This window comes from Aedes albopictus, chromosome 3 (assembly GCF_035046485.1).
Source record: "Aedes albopictus strain Foshan chromosome 3, AalbF5, whole genome shotgun sequence".
Lineage (NCBI taxonomy): Eukaryota > Metazoa > Arthropoda > Insecta > Diptera > Culicidae > Aedes > Aedes albopictus.
Window position 1 is genome coordinate 13,020,070 of NC_085138.1, and position 18,624 is coordinate 13,038,693.

Consider the following 18,624-nt stretch of genomic DNA (forward strand, 5'->3'; position numbering starts at 1 on the left):
TTGAGTTTTAACCATAGTAAGGTCTTGGGGTTTTTTGACCTTTTTCAAATTCCAGTTCTCTGTATACAGAATACAATATGTTTCTCATTGATGGCACATGGCAATGATAAAAACTAATATTTCGGATGTTCCGGATTTCCGGAAACAGTTCTCAATAATTAGTCAATGTTAATGTCTATAATCAAAGTCGACGTGAACACCTTTCCAACAATTTTTGGGCGGTCCTGATTACTTGTTTCGTTGTAAAGTTATAGCTTGCCAAAGTTAGGTTTTCTAAAGCGGCATTTTTCAGTTGAAGCAGGTTCCCGGTGGCCACAGTGGCCAAATCCTGATTTCTCCGGTGGTTTTGAAAACTAGACTTGTGCCCCTTTCAATTGACCTAAATAGATCCAAAATCGCCACAGATTTTTGCGAGCTGTCCAAAGTTTAGGGTAAAAAATGACCCAAGGATCTTATGTATTTGTAAGGGGCTAAGGAAGGTTAAATATAGCAACTAAAGTTGCAACAAAAGCTTTTTCATCACACAAAATTCAAAAACGACCTAAATTTTCAAAAAAAATCATATTTTACCCAATAATCTACAAAAAATAGTCCTAAAAATTAGAAAAATTAAAAAAATGGACAAAATTTATTATCCAGGAAATTTTACCAAACCGCACAATCTTCTAAGACTTTTTTGCAAAATTTCTTCGAGAAAAAAAAAACTGGTTAAAGAATATTCATAGATTTTTCTCAGAGTATTTTTAGGCCAATTGCTTTGACATTCTGTTGGAGAAACTTACACAGTTAGAAAAAATCACCGACTTCGGTAATGTTTTACCGAAATCTCAACCGTTAAGTTTGTTTTACAGGAAAAATTCGGTAAAGGTTGCAAATTTTACCGAAGTTCGTTAGAGTTTGACAGATAAACGATAACATTTTACCGAAATTTGTTATTTTTTTTACAAAATTTCGTTAAATAGTAGTTTACGCAACAAGGTGCAGAATGAAGATTTTTACAGCACGAGTTGTACACTTATCCATCGAGGCTGCCGAGTTGGATAAGTACGACGAGTGCTGTAAAAATCGAGTTTTGCACCGAGATGCGTACAACGTTTTTTACAATTTCATAAATTACCACTTAAGCATAGTTTTTAACAAAACTTTTTCATCAAACTGCACACTGATGTTCATAGCCATGCTTAAGAAAGTCTGGTCATAGCAGGTTATACTGTGCAGTTGTCACAATTTTCCAAACCTGCGTCCAGAAAGCATCAAGAAGTTGATCAAAACTGAAAACAGTGCTGTAATGGTTCATTACGCAACGCAAATCAGTGCTGTAATGAACCATTACAGCACTGTTAATTTGGTGTGGGAAAGTAGGCCTTTTCCTGTCAGATTTGCGTGAGGTAAAACAGCCTATTACGATGAGAAATTGCAAAAAATCCATTACCGAACGCTCAGCGGTTGAGATTTCGGTAAAAATTACCGAACGCGATTAGCTGTATAGTAAACTGCGATTCCTTACGACGTAACTAGGATAGTTTGTTGATTTAATAAAACTTTTCATTCGTTATTAAACTTACAAGCACATCGGACGTTCTTTTCATTCCCTGCGATTACGAGAGGTTATGACCCCTGCAAAGTTGGATCAATAGTTGTGAAGTTTCAGTTCGGATAGAAGATGAGTCTAGGCAGAAGTTCACCCAGAAGCAGAAACGCCGGTGACGCCGGTAGGCCCGGTCATCGAGAAGCTCAGGGGCCGTGAGAACTTTACAGCGTGGGCATTTGCCATGAAGATGACCCTAATTCGCGAAAGATCCTGGGGAGCTGTGGAACCAGTGGCGGATCAAGTCGTGAACAATGAGGTCAGCATGCGGGCGCTAGCCACCATATGTTTAAGCCTGGAAACAACGAAGTACAGTCTGGTTCTGGACGCCAAGAGTGCCAAAGAAGCGTGGGACAAACTGCACAACGCTTTTCAAGATAACGGATTAACGCGCAAGATCGGAATGCTGAGGATGCTAACATCGATTCGACTGGAGGATTGCCGCAGTGTGGAAGCGTACGTTGATGAGCTCATGTCGTCGGCGCACATGCTGGCGACCATCGGATTCCAGGTAGACGACTCGTGGTTAGCGGCATTATTGTTGATGGGACTTCCAGATCATTATGAGCCCATGATCATAGGTTTGGAGGCGTCTGGAGCTGCCCTTACGTCCGATGCGGTTAAGGCGAAGGCCGGTCCAGAAAGCGGAGGAAGCGATGGAGCTTTATACTCTAATCAGAACCAAGACGTCGTGGCAACAACGGAAGATTCAGCAGCGGTTTCATGAAGAAGGATTATACTTGTCATAATTGCAAGAAGCAAGGCTATTACGCAGCGAAGTGTCCATGGAAGCAGCAACAATCATCGAAATCGGCAAGTAAAGCGCTATGCAGTGTATTTGCGATGGACGAGGTTGAAGGTAAGGAGTGGTACTTCGAATCGGGAGCCACATGCCATATGTTTCGAAGTGACGAAAGTTTCGTGAAGCAGCAGCAGATGTCACATCCTGTCGGAACGGCCAACAATGGCTGCATGATGTCCGTTGCCAAACCCAAGCAACACTCATGGTTACAAAACAGTGACGGCAGCGTATGCAAGGGTTGCGTAGTAAGTCACAGTGACTTCTGTGCAACCCTTACATACGCTACTGTCTCTGGTTTGTAACCATGTGCGTTGCTTGGGAAGGTAAGGTAAGCCTGCAGCTTGAAGAGGGTCCCGTCGAGGTGCAGCAAGTTCTACAGATACCGGAGCTGGCGACCAACCTTCTTTCTGTAAGTAAAATGTGCGAAAAGGATTTTCGGTGGTGTTCACCTCCGACCAGTGCCAGCTACGCGAGGACAATGTAACTGTCAATAATCCTAAAATATTTTCAGGTAGGTATTCTGGGAACAATCCCGAAAAAGTCCGCAAAAAATCTCAGGTGAGTAACTGCAACAAATCCGGTAAACAACTACGCAGAAAAACCTGAAAAAATCTCTGAACAAAAAGGGGGAAGAACTCAACGAGAAGTATCAGCAATAGCTCCAGAAGAAATCCCAGAAGGAAAAAATCTAAGCCCGACCTGTTGATTAGGCAAATAATAGAGTAAAGTCCCGGTAGAACTCTAAGAGAAATCTCAGGTGAAACTTTAAAAGAAACCCCACGTGAAGGAACCCCGGGAAGATCTTCTGGGAGAATGCCAAGACGAATGCCGAAAGGACACGCGGAAAATATTCAAGAGGAATCCCAATAAAAACTCTAGGAGAAATCTTGCGACAACATCTTTGATATACCCTGTCCTGAGAGAAACTCTTTTGGAGATCTCAGGATATATTTTGGCAGAAATCTCAGAAAATGTCTGCACAAACCAAGCGCAGCATAGTTGTCCCAATATAAATAAGCATTCCTATAGAACATGGGACAACTATGCTGCGCACGACAGTGTGGGAGCAATATCGGGAAGACCTCTGAAAACAGTTTTTGAAAGAAATTCTGTAGGATCCCCGAGAAAAACTACAGAAGAAATCAGTCGAAAATTAGGAATTTCGGAAGAATCCCGGAAAGACTTCTTGAAAATAGGAACCCGGAAGAACAAATGGAAGGACTTCAGAAATGAATACCAAGAAAAACAACGTGATAAAAAATCGGAAGGTGTCTTGTAAGAAATTCTGGGAGGCATTCCAAAAGTTCCAGAACAAACCGACGGATTTTCCCACCTAAGCCAGTCTAAATTTTTCTCGAACAGCAATAGTGAATGTAGTCGATAAGAGAATTCAAAGTAGCACTACACTAAACGAAATAAACTCAGTTACCCTAACGAAATCTTCCACTAGATTTTTCTATTACTGCGGATCAAAACTGCTAACTTAACAGTTGTGCACTCGTATGCTATAAATGGATCTGTCATTCTGTCTGTGTCAGCAGTGGACTATCATTCTACTCGGTGGTAGTTGCGGCCAACAGTGTTGCCAGTAACATTTTCCGCCCCATGAACTACTTCCGTTTCTGTAACGACTTCTTCCGGATTCCATTGGATCACGACTACGTTTCCTCGGGCTGTCTACACCAAATACCTGTAAATACAAAACGCGGTGTGGATTCAGACTGGCAACCTCTTCTTGTGACCATTTACTGATGCATTACTCGCAATCTGCTTATTCACTCTCCTGCGCAGCTCTGCATCCCTAGACAAGCGCTTCTCTAGCCCTCGGAGCCTGCTCAACGTCATCTTGTAGCTTTCAGGAAAGCAAATGTCGTCTGTGCGCCAAGTTGCTTGGTCACCACGGCTTCTTCGACAGCGAAAAAGTGTTTTATGCAATTCAGTAGCATAATTCACATTTTATATAACTCATTCTGGTATCATAATAGCCAATTTTTCCGAACTGGCTCATTATGCAATTGAAATGAGTTGCATAATAAAAAATAGCTGTATAATGTTCATAATGCAACTCATTTGAGTTGCATTATGAACATTTTGCAACTCAAATTGGTTGCATTATGAAAAAAATCATTGCATAAAATTTTGTATGGAACTCGTTGCAAAACTCGATTTTTTCAGCACTCTTCGTATTTATCCAACTCGGCAAGCCTCGTTGGATAAATGTACGACTCGTGCTGAAAAAATCAACTTTTTGCAACTCGTTACATAAATAACTATTATCGAGTCGTACAAATCACTGTTACTCATTTCCTCACAGGCATGTAGGTTCAGTTGCTCTAGTGATCATACGCTTCCAAAATTCCTTCCGTAGATGCATGAGCAGAGCGGAGTTTTCGTCATGATTCAGAGTACATGTGGCAAGGTTTCACGCGCCGCAGATATTTTTCTAGTGATTTCTTCCTGACTTCCTGTAGATATTGTTCTGGAGATTCTTGCTAGAAGATCATGCTAGATTTCTAAAGCCATTTAAACTAGGAGTGTTCAAGGAATGGCTCCAGATATTTCCCCAGAACTTATTTCAGGAATTCCTCTGGAACTTTCTCCAAGAACTTTATCTGGAATCATAACAGGAAATCAGTGATTTGAATAGGAATTGCTCCAATGGTTCTTCTATAAAGTACTCCAGAGATTAGCAACAGGGATTCGTTTAGAAATTACTCAAGGGATTAATCCTGGAGCTTCTCTGGAGATTTCTACGGAAAATATTTACTACCGAATTTTTATTTTGTTTGTTCTCACTTGTCATAAGCTTAAAATAAGAAGATCTAAGTTCGCTGATTTTGGTATGTTTGTAATTTGTGCGCTCAAAATCATCAGTAGGTGCCAAGTCAGGTCATCTTGGGATTCTAATGAGCAAACAGAAACTTATGTCTCTTATGCATTCTATTCATCTGTTTCTAGGACTACCTACTAATATCATACGATTATTGGACACCCTATTTGATGACACAGATGAAAAAGATAGCTTCAGTAAAACCATGATGGAAAACTCACGTGACCTTGTAAACTGGACGGTGAACGGTCACAACTTGGGAACCGCTCCTCTAGAAACCAGAGCTAGGAGATGACTCCAGGCACCGCAACAGAGCTCTGAAAAATAAAGATAGGGTCTTCGGCCGAATTTAAATGTATTAGTGGGAACAAAGAACCGAAGAAGTGGGAAAGTGGGAGACGGGCCAGCGAAAGAAGTTATTCGTTGTTGTTGCTGTTGGTGTTTCTGATAGAGCTTGCGCCTGCAGGAGACTGCTTGCTGCGTATACAACACGCCGACGATCAACCCGAAGTTCGAATTTAAAATTCGTCATTTCCATTTCAGCCGCGTGTGCGATCACAACCGTTTCGTTCGAGCTCGGATGATTTGAGTTTTATATTTTAATCTAGTTTCCAGTAATTTTGCGTTGAATTGACAGTGTTTTTATGTTTGTTTGAGTGTTGTTCGGCGGTTCTGTGGAAGTTCCTCGTCAAAGTAGGCAGAGCCATTGCGTTGAATCAAATTCGAAACCGGAACCATCCAAGATGGCCTTTGCTCTGCTAAGAAACTGTGCTCGTTCGTCGATGTCGGTGCTGGAGCGAAATTTTGCAGCGCTTACTGCGATGCATGGCACCAATGCAACACTGATCCCTCACACACAAAAGGTTGGTTGACACGTTTTGCGGAAAGTCAGGTACACCTGAAGACAGTATCTAGTTACCTGGTGCGAATTACCAACAATAACAAAAATGCAAATCGCCATGGACTGCTTCGATGTCCTTTGGAACCCGTCTACGCATGAGTTGATGACGGTGCAAACTTGTTTTCAATCGGTCAGTTTTTGTTTCTTTTCCACCAAGAAGTGAACGGCTGATCAAATAAAGGTGAAGTAGGGAGCGAGAAACAATTTCATAAACATGTTTGCATGCTCAGGTTTGGTGAAGGAACAGATATAATAGCAATGTGTACAACTTCTCGTTGTAATAAAACATACACGTGTAAGTGGAGTTTTTACTCAAATGTATCATCTTCCAATGCTTACAGATCGAACTGAGCACCATTGGACAACCGTTGCCCAATTTCGTATCGACCAATGTGCGAAAGTACTCCAAAAAGGCGAACCGACCAGAGCGGGCCTACGAGAGCGACTCCGATTCGGATTCAGATGATGAACGGGAGATTCACGAGAAGAAGCAGGGTGGCCGCCGGGAGAGGGTAAGTTGCGACGGAGCGATATGTAACTTTTTTTTATTATTGGACTGGAACCCGAGAAGATGGCCTTGATTTTTTTTTTCGGAGTTGCTGTGGCTAAGCCGCAACAAACGCTGCGCAGAATGGCAAGCCCACAAATACTTTGTTACGCAACAGCAGGCTGCGAAGCCGGGTGCGGAAGAGAATAGGAGATATGCCGGCATGGATTAAAACAATGAAAATGGCGGTTTTAGATGTTGGAAAGCGAGTTCATTGACTGTTAATTGCATCTCAACAAATAAGCGAAACAAATATTTTATGAAAATATTTAAAATTAAAACCGCCATCAATCATATTGGTTATCAGTCTGAAAAACTCAAAACATTCAAAATGCAATAAGTAAATATGTCGGTGTGTAGAATAAGAAGTAAAAACTGATAATAACATAAACAGCCGGTAACAAGCACCAACATAAGCAGAAGTAATTCCACACAGCAAACTAGGCCTGGCAATATCACACCACCACAAGCAAACATTTCCTGGATGCCCCGACACAAGTAGAATACGACTGGTGATTATTCTACCCGGTTAGAATGGAAAGGGTGTCGAAAATATGCGTGGACATTTGCATGCGATTATATAGACTCGACCCGTGTGACTAAAGTGTGTGATTGGTTTAATTCCTTGTATTAAGTTTTGCATATATCCGGATGATCAGCCAGTGCCAAATTTGTGTCGGTTGTTGAACCAAGACTTATAACGAAGAAAGTGAATCTAAGATGACTGGTGAACACCTTCTGAAAATGAAATATGAAATCAGAAAATCTTGCATTATTTTGTACATATTGGATTCAATTACTATCATGCTGTTTATGACACAAGCAAAATGTAAGCATCATTGAAGAAAAAAACATAACAATCTCAACCTACAAATGGTTGAATTTATCCAATTAAGTTGTATGGTTGCTAAAACTTTACTATTTATTATTGCTTATGAGTAGCTCTTTTTTGTAATTCTAATTGCATTTATTGATCGAACGAAAACCAGTTTACACACTTGGAAAAAATCATCGACTTCGGTGATGTTTTACAAAAACCCAACCATTAAGTTTGTTTTACAGGAAACATTCTGTAATATTGGCTAATTATGCCGAATTTGTTAGAGTTTGACAGATAAACGATAACATTTTATCAAAATTTGGTATTTTTTTACAGAATTTCGTAAAAACCCCGTTACCAAACGTTCAGCAGTTGAGATTTCGGTAAAAATAACCGTACACGACTAGCTGTGTATATAATAACTATAATTGAAGCGCTTCGTTCAACAACCAAGGATGGGAAATGATGAAGATTGCAGCTGAACAGACACATACCAAAACAAACCTACTCGTGAACAATAGGGGCCTGAGAATAATCGCGCTTCTTTACTCGTGAGTAAACGAAGCTGGCAAGCTCTCACCTGTGATTCGCGAAGCTTCTCAAAGTTGTTTTCATTTTGACGAAAAACGCATTTTCACGACTTCGCAGTGCTGCTTTTCAGGAACAATGAAGCATAAATCATTAGTTTATGATGGATAATCACTGGATTTGCTATTAAAACCACACAAAAGTGCATTTCCCGCACCTCCACTAGTTTTTTTACGAATAAAAACTCAAGAGTGTTTTTGTTTTCGTTTTGCTTCTTACTCACGAATCAGGTGGGTGCGAATAAACTCACACACTGTTTACTCTCGGAATCGTGAGTATGCCTTGTGTTGGATTTTCACTCGCTGTCAATAGCTGCTCGGAAACATCGCGACATCGACTCAACAGGTAAGCAGTTGTTTTCGGAGATATTGTCTAATTCAGTTGAGATTACTCGCGAATTGCTTCATGATGAGAACTATTCCATCACTGTCAATAACTGCTCGGAAATATCGTGACATCGACTCAACAGGCTTAGCAGTTGTTTTCGGAGAGATTTTGTCCAATTCAGTTCCGCAGACCAGAGATTTTCGATCGGATTGAAGTCGGAAGACTGTGCTGGTCACTCTTCAATTATGATATATGCTATTCCTTGGACCATTTGGAAACCAGCTTTGAGGTGTGCTTCGGATCTCCGTATTGTTGGAACGTTTGTTTGCGTCCTAATTTTAGCTTTTGTGCTCATTGTGTTCGCTTCAAAATGTCCAAATTAATCTCCTTGGTCATGATTCCATCGATGAACTGATGTTCTCCTATCTTGTGTCCTATACACGCCGGATGTAGGCATAGATCCCATCACCGTTAATCTACCTACAGTGAAATAAATCAAAATCATTATCAGTGGGTTAAAAACAAAGTTGGTACAGTACCTCACCAACGCCATGCTTGACTGTAGGCCGCAAACACGCCTTTTTCAAACTTTCACTCGCCGTTATTTTCTAGTTACTATCCGACCCAAATAGCCCTACTTTTTTTTTCTTCCCGCTGTTGGTGAAATTTAGCCACACTGTGTCGAATAAGTTGAACTTTTGTGGCATGCTAGGTGGCATGTCTCGGAATATCAACCACGTGTCAAATAATCAGCTTCTGCCAGGACGCGTCGTCTCCCAGTCAATGGAATTTATGAACTCCAACAACTTCCCAGGTTCTGCAGACCAGATCTCACTGGGTTGCAAGCGACCACGATTTAGAAATCTTTTCTTGCGCGTGTATAAAGCACCACAACTGCAAATCAGATGTTCCGAGGTTTCACGTTCCGTAATACGATCGCTTTTGCCAGTTTTGTGGTGTACAATATTCAAATTACGGATGCTGATTGAAACACTCGTCGAATTAAACCGATTTTCACTAAAGTTTTGGTGATGTTGTCTGATTATATTGAACTCACTCAAAATACTCAGAGAAAAATTAAACGAATATGTGAAGAAAGTATAGATAGCCAAATGCATAGATAAAGCATGATTGAATTCATAAAAATAACTTTCCTGGCATGTTGTATTGCTATTATAACATGTAGTGGTAGGTATAGATACGCGGTGGTTGCTAAAGTAAATTTCTAAAAGTCTGACGTTTCGTGGCCTTGTCGTTTACGATTCGAACTTCGTCAGCTTTGGTGCCCAGGAGCTCCTTTTGGGATTGATTCCAAGATTTCTGAAGGAATTCCTACTGGGGTTTCTTCAGTAGTTCCTTCTAGGATTCCTCTTGATGTTCTTTCAAGGGCTCGCTCCATAGTTCCTTGAGGAGATTTCTTCTGTGATTCGGGATTCCTCCAAAAAAAATCTTTCAAGGATTGCTTCAGGAACTCCTTGAGAATTTTTTCAAGGATTCCGGGACTCCACCAGGATAGGGGCCCATATAGCCGAGGCGGTAAACGCACGGGTATTCAGCATGACCATGCTGAGGGTGACGGGTTCGATTCCCGGTCGGTCCAGGATCTTTTCGTAAAGGAAATTTCCTTGACTTCCTTGGGCATAGAGTATCTTCGTGCCTGCCACACGATATACACATGCAAAATGGTCATTGGCAGAGGAAGCTCTCAGTTAATAACTGTGGAAGTGCTCATAGAACACTAAGCTGAGAAGCAGGCTTTGTCCCAGCGAGGACGTTACGCCAAGAAGAGAGAGAGAGAGACCAGGATTTCTTTCTAGAATCCAGTAATCCTGCAAGAACTTTTTCTGGTATTCCTCCAACATATTCTCCCAGAAACTTGAGGAAGTTTTTCAAACTGTTCTCCTAGAGGATTTCCAGAAGCAGTTCTTTGATAATTCCAAGAAAGAAATTCTGGAAGATACTCATAAAAAACTTCCGTTGGATTCCCACAAGATGCTTCTGGAAGAATCTTCTAAAGGGTTATCAGTAAAAAAGTCCTGGAAGATTTCAATTTTTTTTTTATTCGTGAATTTTAACTTAGGATAATTCTTCACACAATTTCAAGAATAAGCTATGAGTGAATTTTTCAGAATTTACTCATAGAGGATTCCAAGAAGCAAACTTTGCAGGGTTTTCAGGAGAAATTTTTAGAGAACTCACAGAAGACACTCCTGGAGGAAACCCAGTTGGAAGTCCTGGAAAAAATCCACACGGCGTTCTTGATTCAATTCATCAAAACCTTTTCGTAGAAATCTTAGAAAGAAGTCATTGCTTAATTTCAAACGGAGCTTTTGTCCAATTCCAATTCAAAAACAAACTTCTTGCTGGAATCCCCAAACTCATAAAAAAATTCATGGATGGATCCCATTATATTTAAAAAAAAAAAGCATGTCGGACTCGATTATCTGGAGTCGGGTTGTGGCGCTTCTCAAAATAATATCTCGGAAACGGAATGCTGTAAGATGTTGAAATTTTGACTGATTACTAATCAAAGTTGGCTTGATAACATGTCAATTTTTTGGCTTTATAGAGCATTCCGTTCTCTAGATATAGGTTTAAGAAGCATCTGAATCTGACTCCGGAGAATCCCAGAGAAACTCCTGGTGAAAGATAAACCTTAGAAGAAGCTCTGACTGGGGAAACCCAGAAGGAATCCTAAGAGAAAAAAATCTGAGAATAAATCTCCTAAAAATTTTAAAATAAAACCTCTGAGGAATTTCGGATAAGTAGCATATATATTCAAAAGGAAATTCTATAAATTCTAGAAGAAACTCCTAGAGAAATCGTTTAGGTATTCATACGGAAACATTTTATCGAATTTAAAGAGATCAACAAGTAAACTCAAACGAGATTACAGAGGTACATGCTTGCGATTCTATAACACTAGCCCGAATGATACCAGCCCGAATACCACAAGCCCGAATCGAAATTCATCCATCAGTATCTTGGTAATAATAGAATACGGAAGAGCAGCGTATGTTACAAAGAAGGAAAAACCTCTGTCGGATTTGCAAATTGATTATGGCGATAATGATGGTGCTAAAACGATTTGCGTCAATAAATCTTGAAAGAATAGCCGATAACTTAAAGAAGGAAAAATCTCTGATGTAATTGTTAATCAGTTCTCCCCCAAATACCTTATGCTACCATTCGGGATAGTGGTATTCGGGCTAGTGTCGTTCGGGCTAGTGACTTTCGGGCTAGTGTCGTTCGGGCTAGTGTTACAGAATCCATGCTTGCAGGAGTCCTAGAAGGAACCTTGGGGACACAATTAAAAAAAAAGCCCATGAGATTTCCTAAGGGTATTCCAAAAGAAACTCCTAAAACATCAGCAAATTAATTCCGGTAGCAATCTCGAGAAAAACTCACAGGGATTCCTGGCAGAATTTCTACTAAAATCCTTGAGAAGTTCTTGTCGAATCCCCGGTGGTACTCCTGATTGACTTTCTAAGGGAAGAATTTCAAAAGGATCTTCTGCGAAACCTTAAGAACCTTCCTTCTTAGGCAAAACTATTTAACAAACAAAAAATCCTCAGTGGATTTTCATTTAATTCAAATCAATTCTCCTTAAAGACAGACTTGTTAGAACCCCAAAATGGCCGCCACAATGGCCGACTTTGGCACCTACTCACGATTTCGAGCGCACAAATCTCTTTGTAAACACAACCAGCGCACCTGATCTTCTTATTTTAAGCTTATTACAAGTGAGCAAGAACAGAATAATAAAATGCACTGTTGTTTGAAGCTTGCTTCTTGAGATTTGTGCGTTTGAAGTTCTGATGCACTGTTGAAGCGGGATTTTAAGGCGTTTGTCCTTAATGTTGTGTCTAATGGGATAGAACAGAGGTTTCCAAACTTTTTGCCTTTTGAAATTTTCAAAAATCAACTCCGGAAATATATAAATTTGGGCAGATTCTAAAAGATTTATGAGGAGATTAGAAATTCTGTAAAACATTCGAAGGCTTTGGAATAGTTCATTTTTTAATTAAACATTTGGAAGAGGGAAAACCCATGTAGAGAATACAATAACGGCTGTATGCGAGGCGACACTTATTTGTTCTGTGCGTTTTTTTTTTTATGAAATTCTCAGAATTATGTTAGGTTGCTCAGTTAGTTTCGGGCGGATTCTTTGTGGGATTCCGACAGCAATTACAGAGTTTACAGGGTAGCTATCGACTGGGAAATCTTTAAACAAGAGAAGTTTTCGGTTGGACAACCTCAGGTGCAATCGAACAGCAGTGTTGTCTCTTTCAGCAGACGTTTCGATTTATTTAACATCTTCTTCGGAGAATTAAAAGTGTTAATAGATTTAGTTTTTAAAACCATTTATAAAATTATGACTTTCTAGTATGGAATTCGGAAGCAATTTGTTGAACATTGAATTATTTTTCCCCTTTCTCAGTTCGGAACGGATACACGAAAAGAAATTATAATTCTATTGCGTCTGAGATACCCTAGCCCATATTTTCTGAGAAAACTTTTTTGCAGGCAGTCAAGAAAGTATAATTCCAGGAATCAGAATCGCTTTGGAATTATTCCAAAAATCCCTTCAAAGTTTCCATAAAGAAATACTCCGAGAGTTTCTGCAAAGATTACATCAGACATTTCTCTAAAAATTCTTCTTGGAATTCATTCAGAGATTCTTCCAAAAAATCGATCATGAATTCATCCAGAGTTTTCCCTATAAGGATTTCGAAATAAATTTGAACAGATCTCTTTTGAGGAATTCTGGCAGATATTTCTCCAGGAATTCTTACAGAGGTTCCTTTAGAAATTAAGTTCAAGATTTCTCCAGAAAAGGACACCACTATTTCTGTAGAGTGCTGTCTAAAAATTACTTGAAATATTTTTCCAGAGAGTTACTCTAGGTTTCTTCCAGGTATTTGTACAGGAATTCTGCCTGGTATTCCTTCATGCATTCTATCAGATATCATTCAAAGGATTCTCCAAGGAATTCGTTTGCCATTACAGCTCGCTACCACTTTCCATGAATTCCGTTAGAGATTTTTTCAATATTTTTTTTCCAGAGATTAGTAATCCTTCAAATATTCATCCTAGTAGATCCTCTAGATTTTTTTCTGAGATTTCTGCAGGATGCCTCCAAAAATTCTTCCTGACATTGCTTTAAAAAACTCTCAAACGATTGTTCCAAAAACCTTGCATAAATTCTAGAGCAATTCATCCAGACATTCCCCCAAGAATTCCTTGCTTAAGAGATTTCAGGAATTCGATTCGTATTAAAATTATTCTAAAAATTCTCTCAGAAATCCCTCCAGAAACTCCATCAAGAAATACTCCAGAAGTTTCAGCAAAGATTACATTCGAAGTTTCTCCAAAATTTTCTCTTAAGATTTCTTCGGAAATTATTCCAGATGTTACTTTAGATTTTATTCCAGGAATGAATTCTTCCAGATATGTGAATAGTGCATCATCAATGCAACGCAATGTCTTAAGGCGAACCTGGAAGCATTCCCTCATTTTTTTTAGTTTTTGATTTTTTATTAAATAACGAAGCAATATTTTCAAAATCGATTTCCGTACACATGTAGAATATGGATCAAGGTATATTCTGAATTTGTTTGTGGTGGAAAATGTTTTACATTTTTGCAGAAACCCTTTTTTTTTTGTGAAATTTTGTTCAAAAATGGTTTTTGCAAAAACGAAAAATATTTTCCATTCCAAAAAAAAATCAGAAGATACCTTGATCCTTACACTACATGTGTACGAAAACCGATTTCGAAAATATTGCTTCGTTATTTAATAAACAATCAAAACCCAAAAAGTGAGGAAATGCTTCCAGCTTCGCCTTAAGTCACTTCTTTAAATGAATTAATGAAAATGAAATGTAATTACATATTTTGAAGAATTCTACCAGCTAGTTCTCCAGGAATTCTCTAACAGAGGTCTCTTTAGGAACAAGGTACCCCAAAAATCATTCTGAAATTCTTCCTGCAATCCCTCTGAAGAGTTCACCATGGATGCCTCCAGGTATCCATGCAAAGACTTGGCCAAGGATTCCTTAGGGAGCTCCTTCAGAGATGCAATCAGAATTCATCCAGGAGTTTTTCTAGGAACTTAACCAAAGATTCTTCAAAAAATTCTACCGCAATTTCTGTAGGAATTCCTCCAGAGTGTTGTCTATGAATTACTTTAAAAAAATGTTCTAGGTAACTCTACGATATTCTTCCAGGAATTCTGTAGGATATTCTTGAAATAATTCTTCAAGTAGTTTCTCCAGGAATTCGTTCCGAGATTTCTCCAGACGTTCTTTCACGAACACCTGGAGGATGAGTTCGCCCAACGATTCAACCAATAATTCCTCCAGAAGCTCCTCCCGAACTGCATTCAGGAATTCTTTTAGAAATACTTCTAGGAGCTCATCCAGAGATTCTTCCAAGAGTTTCATCACATTTCATCTAGAAATTCCTCCAGGTATTTCTTAAAAAGTTTCCCTTAACAAATGCATCAGAAATTCCTACAGAAAATACTCCAGAGATTCTTCCAGGAATTCTCAAAAATTTCTCTACGATGTTTTTTTCAGAGATCACATCAGAAATTTCTCCAGGATATTCACTAGTGATATCACCAAGAATTGGCTTCTTCTGGACTTCTGGAGGAAGTTTTCGAGTAACATTACCCAACAATAATCCTAGGCCGAGATGAACTAGCCTAGGGCTGAAAATCTCGTTAATACAGATAAACAATAAAAAATAAAAAAATAATCCTAGTGCGATCGGTGACAGATATAAACAGAAACTGTAATGCATTTTTAGTTGTTCAAAAATTTTAGAGCATTAAATTGATTCATCTTACACAATATGTTTATGTACAATGAACATTAGTCATCTATTAGGCTTGTTGATTATGACGGAACAAAAATTCGCAGTACATATTTTTATAGGGTAATTCGCTAATTGCTGAACACTACCCAAATGTTGAACAGTTTCTGAATATTTTATTATAAATCTTACTTAAGTAATTTTCATCCAACGTAAACGTATGATGTGGATGCATATACATGTAGGTCACGATATTGCTCTAATTAATTTACAAAATTATACATTATTATGTCAAAAACATTGATTAAAAGTTTTGTACCGCTGATGACACGAAATCTGCACAATTCTTAAGATTAATTTTAAGAATTTGCTGTTACGAAATAAGCTTTGCGGGCAAATCGACCACAAATATCAAAGGCACACCATAGTTACAAAAACTAAGAGGATGTCCTTAACAGTTTAACATTGTTTAAAATCACATTTTCATTGTAATTTAACTTGAAAAAATATTTTCCTTATCACACTATCATTATGCATCCATGATCCAATTGTTGAACACTGGCATAACCTATGATGTTAGCATGACTGCCAGATTTTTTTTCTCCTAACCGTGCATTTCATGGGGTTTCCAGGGCGTTCGAGGGATGTTCCAGGGGTGTTCCAGTGGGCTTCAGAAAGATTCCAGTGGATTTCAATGGGTTTCAAGGGCATTCCAGAGTTGTTCAAGAGGAATTCAGAGTGTTGAGGGGGTCCCAGGAATATTTCAAGGCGTGCCAGGAGGTTCAGGAGCAACCCACGGGTTTTCAAGGGATTTCAGGGTAGTTCCACGAGTGTTCTTGGGGGTTGAGCGGGTCCCATGGGTTTCCAGAAGTGTTTCAGGGGCTTTTAAAGGCATACTTTTCTTCTGTCGTTTTCGCTTCTAATCAAATCTTTTCAGCCATTTTTGCATTTAGCCATGTTTAAAACGGTTTCAGTCCACTAGAGCTCTCTTCAAATGAGCGATTCCTTGTCATTTAAATGAATTGTCACTAGCTCGGACTAGCTGGGCACAAAACACGAAAAACCCGGAAAAAAATCCGCCAGTGAAAAAATGTCGGATGTCGGGTCAAAGTCGGGTCAAATTTTATCAAATGTTGGACCACTGTTGGACTCACATCGGGTAACTGTTAAGTCTATGTTGGGTTTGGTGGCCAAAATAAAAACAGATGAATGATAGGTTGATGTCGGGTTTTACGTCATCAATTACGAACAAAGCTTCAACCGTTCAACAATTGGCGAGAACCGTCCAACATTAGGATGAGCTAGCTTAAGGAAGCGTTCAACATTTGGGTTACAGACTTCCCATACAAATGTTCTATTTTCTCTTAGAAAATAGAATTTAAGGGAATTCAAATTCAATGGGTAGTATAAGAGATGAGTAGATCTAGACGTTCACTAGATATTTTTCAACTAAAGTGGACTTATGCACGGAAAAACAAACGAAAACCAAAATGCCAGTACTAACCGTTCAACAATTGGCGAATTACCCTATGTGCACAGTAACTAAGATTGAACACTGTTTTTGTTGAATAAAATATATCGTAAAATTGCATCTTTTGTGAAATTGTTTATCATAATGACTGTATGTTTGAAATTTTCCAGGGCAACTCCGAATTTTGGCGACGAAAAATGCGTACCCTACACGGCGTACTGGACGTGAACAATGACGGTGTCATTTCCTACGACGACTTCATGCTGCTGACAGAAAATTTCGCCACACAAGGACACCTGACCCCAGCAGAGAAGGAAGAATTCCGTGAAATCATGAAGGTTCGTTGAACGCTTTTCCTACATTTTCCGTAGCTAAACTGATCTAACATCTTCCCCACCGCCCCCCTCAGGAAACCTGGATCAAGCAGTGGGGCGAAATCACACCGTACAACCTGGTGACAGTGGAGCAGTACCTGGCCGACATGCACCACGTGGTCAACGACAAGGACCTCCGCAAGAAGGTGCACCGATTTTTGCCGTACCTGTACAAAGCGGTCGACAAGGACCACTCCGGGTCGATTTCGCTGAACGAGTTCAAGCTGTTCTTCCGCTGTTTGGGCCTCACCGAGGAGGATGCCGCCGTTTCGTTTGCCGTGATCGACAAGAACGGCGACGGCCAGGTCACGCTGGACGAGTTCCTCAAGCTGGGACGGGACTTTTTCCTCACCGAACGGGAGGAGAATGTTTCGCGACTGTTCTGGGGTCCGCTGGTAGAGCACTGAACTGAACGAGGAGGAGAGGAGGGAGAACGGCTGATAAGTAGTGACGAAGTGCGGGTCGAAATGAGGAGCTGTGTAGGAGTAAACCAGAGTCTTGAAAGCAGTCTTTTCTAATATCTTAATATTCAATATTTAGCTGTAAGATTTTGTCCGATTTGTGATAATCAAAATCATTTATATGAAAAATAAAGTGTTTGATAAAAATAGCAATGCTTGTGAATTTTTTGTATGTGTTTGTCCATAGTAAATCGTTATTGTTATTTATTTTTAACCAAAATATATGAAAAAGGGAATTACAACCAGGGATGCCAGATGATTTTTTGAAAAATCGATATCACTCTTTTAAAAGAAAGCTGTATCCCATACAAAATTTGGGTGCAAAATCAGTATCCCATACAAAAATAAAATAGCCTATTTAGCTCATAAATCTGTATTTCACATAAAACGAATTCTGTACGGATGCTTAAACATCTGTATAGTACAGACATAATCTGTATATATATGCATCCCTGATTAGAACTGATGTGGGACCAAAACGGAACCCAAAATGAAGACTAGAATGAGAATTTAATATTAAATATTTTGTCCCTTCCTACACCTACAAAATATCCCGTTTTTTGTATCCCTTTAAAAATGCAAGGCAAACAATCATTGAAAAGCGAGAAGCCAATGATACATATGGAGGGTTCAGTCACAGAGAACAGACATCCAAGTCCAGTTCTGAAACTGTGTAAGGAATTTAACGGCCATTTGAAATCGGCAACACAAGTGGCAATAGCGTGGTGCTGCAATCGGTTAATTTCCCATAGTAATTGAATTCACCACTTGAAATGTTTCAATTCACCACTGACTGTGGCAATATGGTGTTTGGTGGCGTTAGTGTTGTCATCGTGTATTGGTTTGCAACCTTACTCAAGTAAAGATTCAAATCCTTACACAACTTTCCGAATGAAATTTGTTCTAGCCTGGATGTCTGTTCTCTGTGGTTCAGTAAGGCACTGTGCCACCTTAACATATTTTTCTGTATTCCCCTTCCAGCGGTGCATGAGAAAGCTTTACCAAGCTACGCGTTACACACCTTGTAACAGCTTTCCCCAAAAAGGTAATGCGTGAAATCTTTCGCAAATAGTTTCCCATAACTGATCCGCAGATGG

General features: G+C 39.5%; 1 protein-coding gene across 1 annotated transcript; it reads left to right on the top strand.

Moving 5' to 3' along the window:
• The first annotated feature begins 5,615 nt into the window (after nt 1-5,615).
• LOC109422206 (sarcoplasmic calcium-binding protein) lies at nt 5,616-17,674 on the top strand. The gene is made up of 4 exons (XM_019696860.3): nt 5,616-6,083; nt 6,463-6,633; nt 16,863-17,030; nt 17,102-17,674. Exons 1-4 carry the CDS (start codon nt 5,964-5,966, stop codon nt 17,471-17,473), a joined length of 831 nt encoding a protein of 276 aa, XP_019552405.2. The 5' UTR covers nt 5,616-5,963; the 3' UTR covers nt 17,474-17,674.
• Nucleotides 17,675-18,624: the final 950 nt, after the last annotated feature.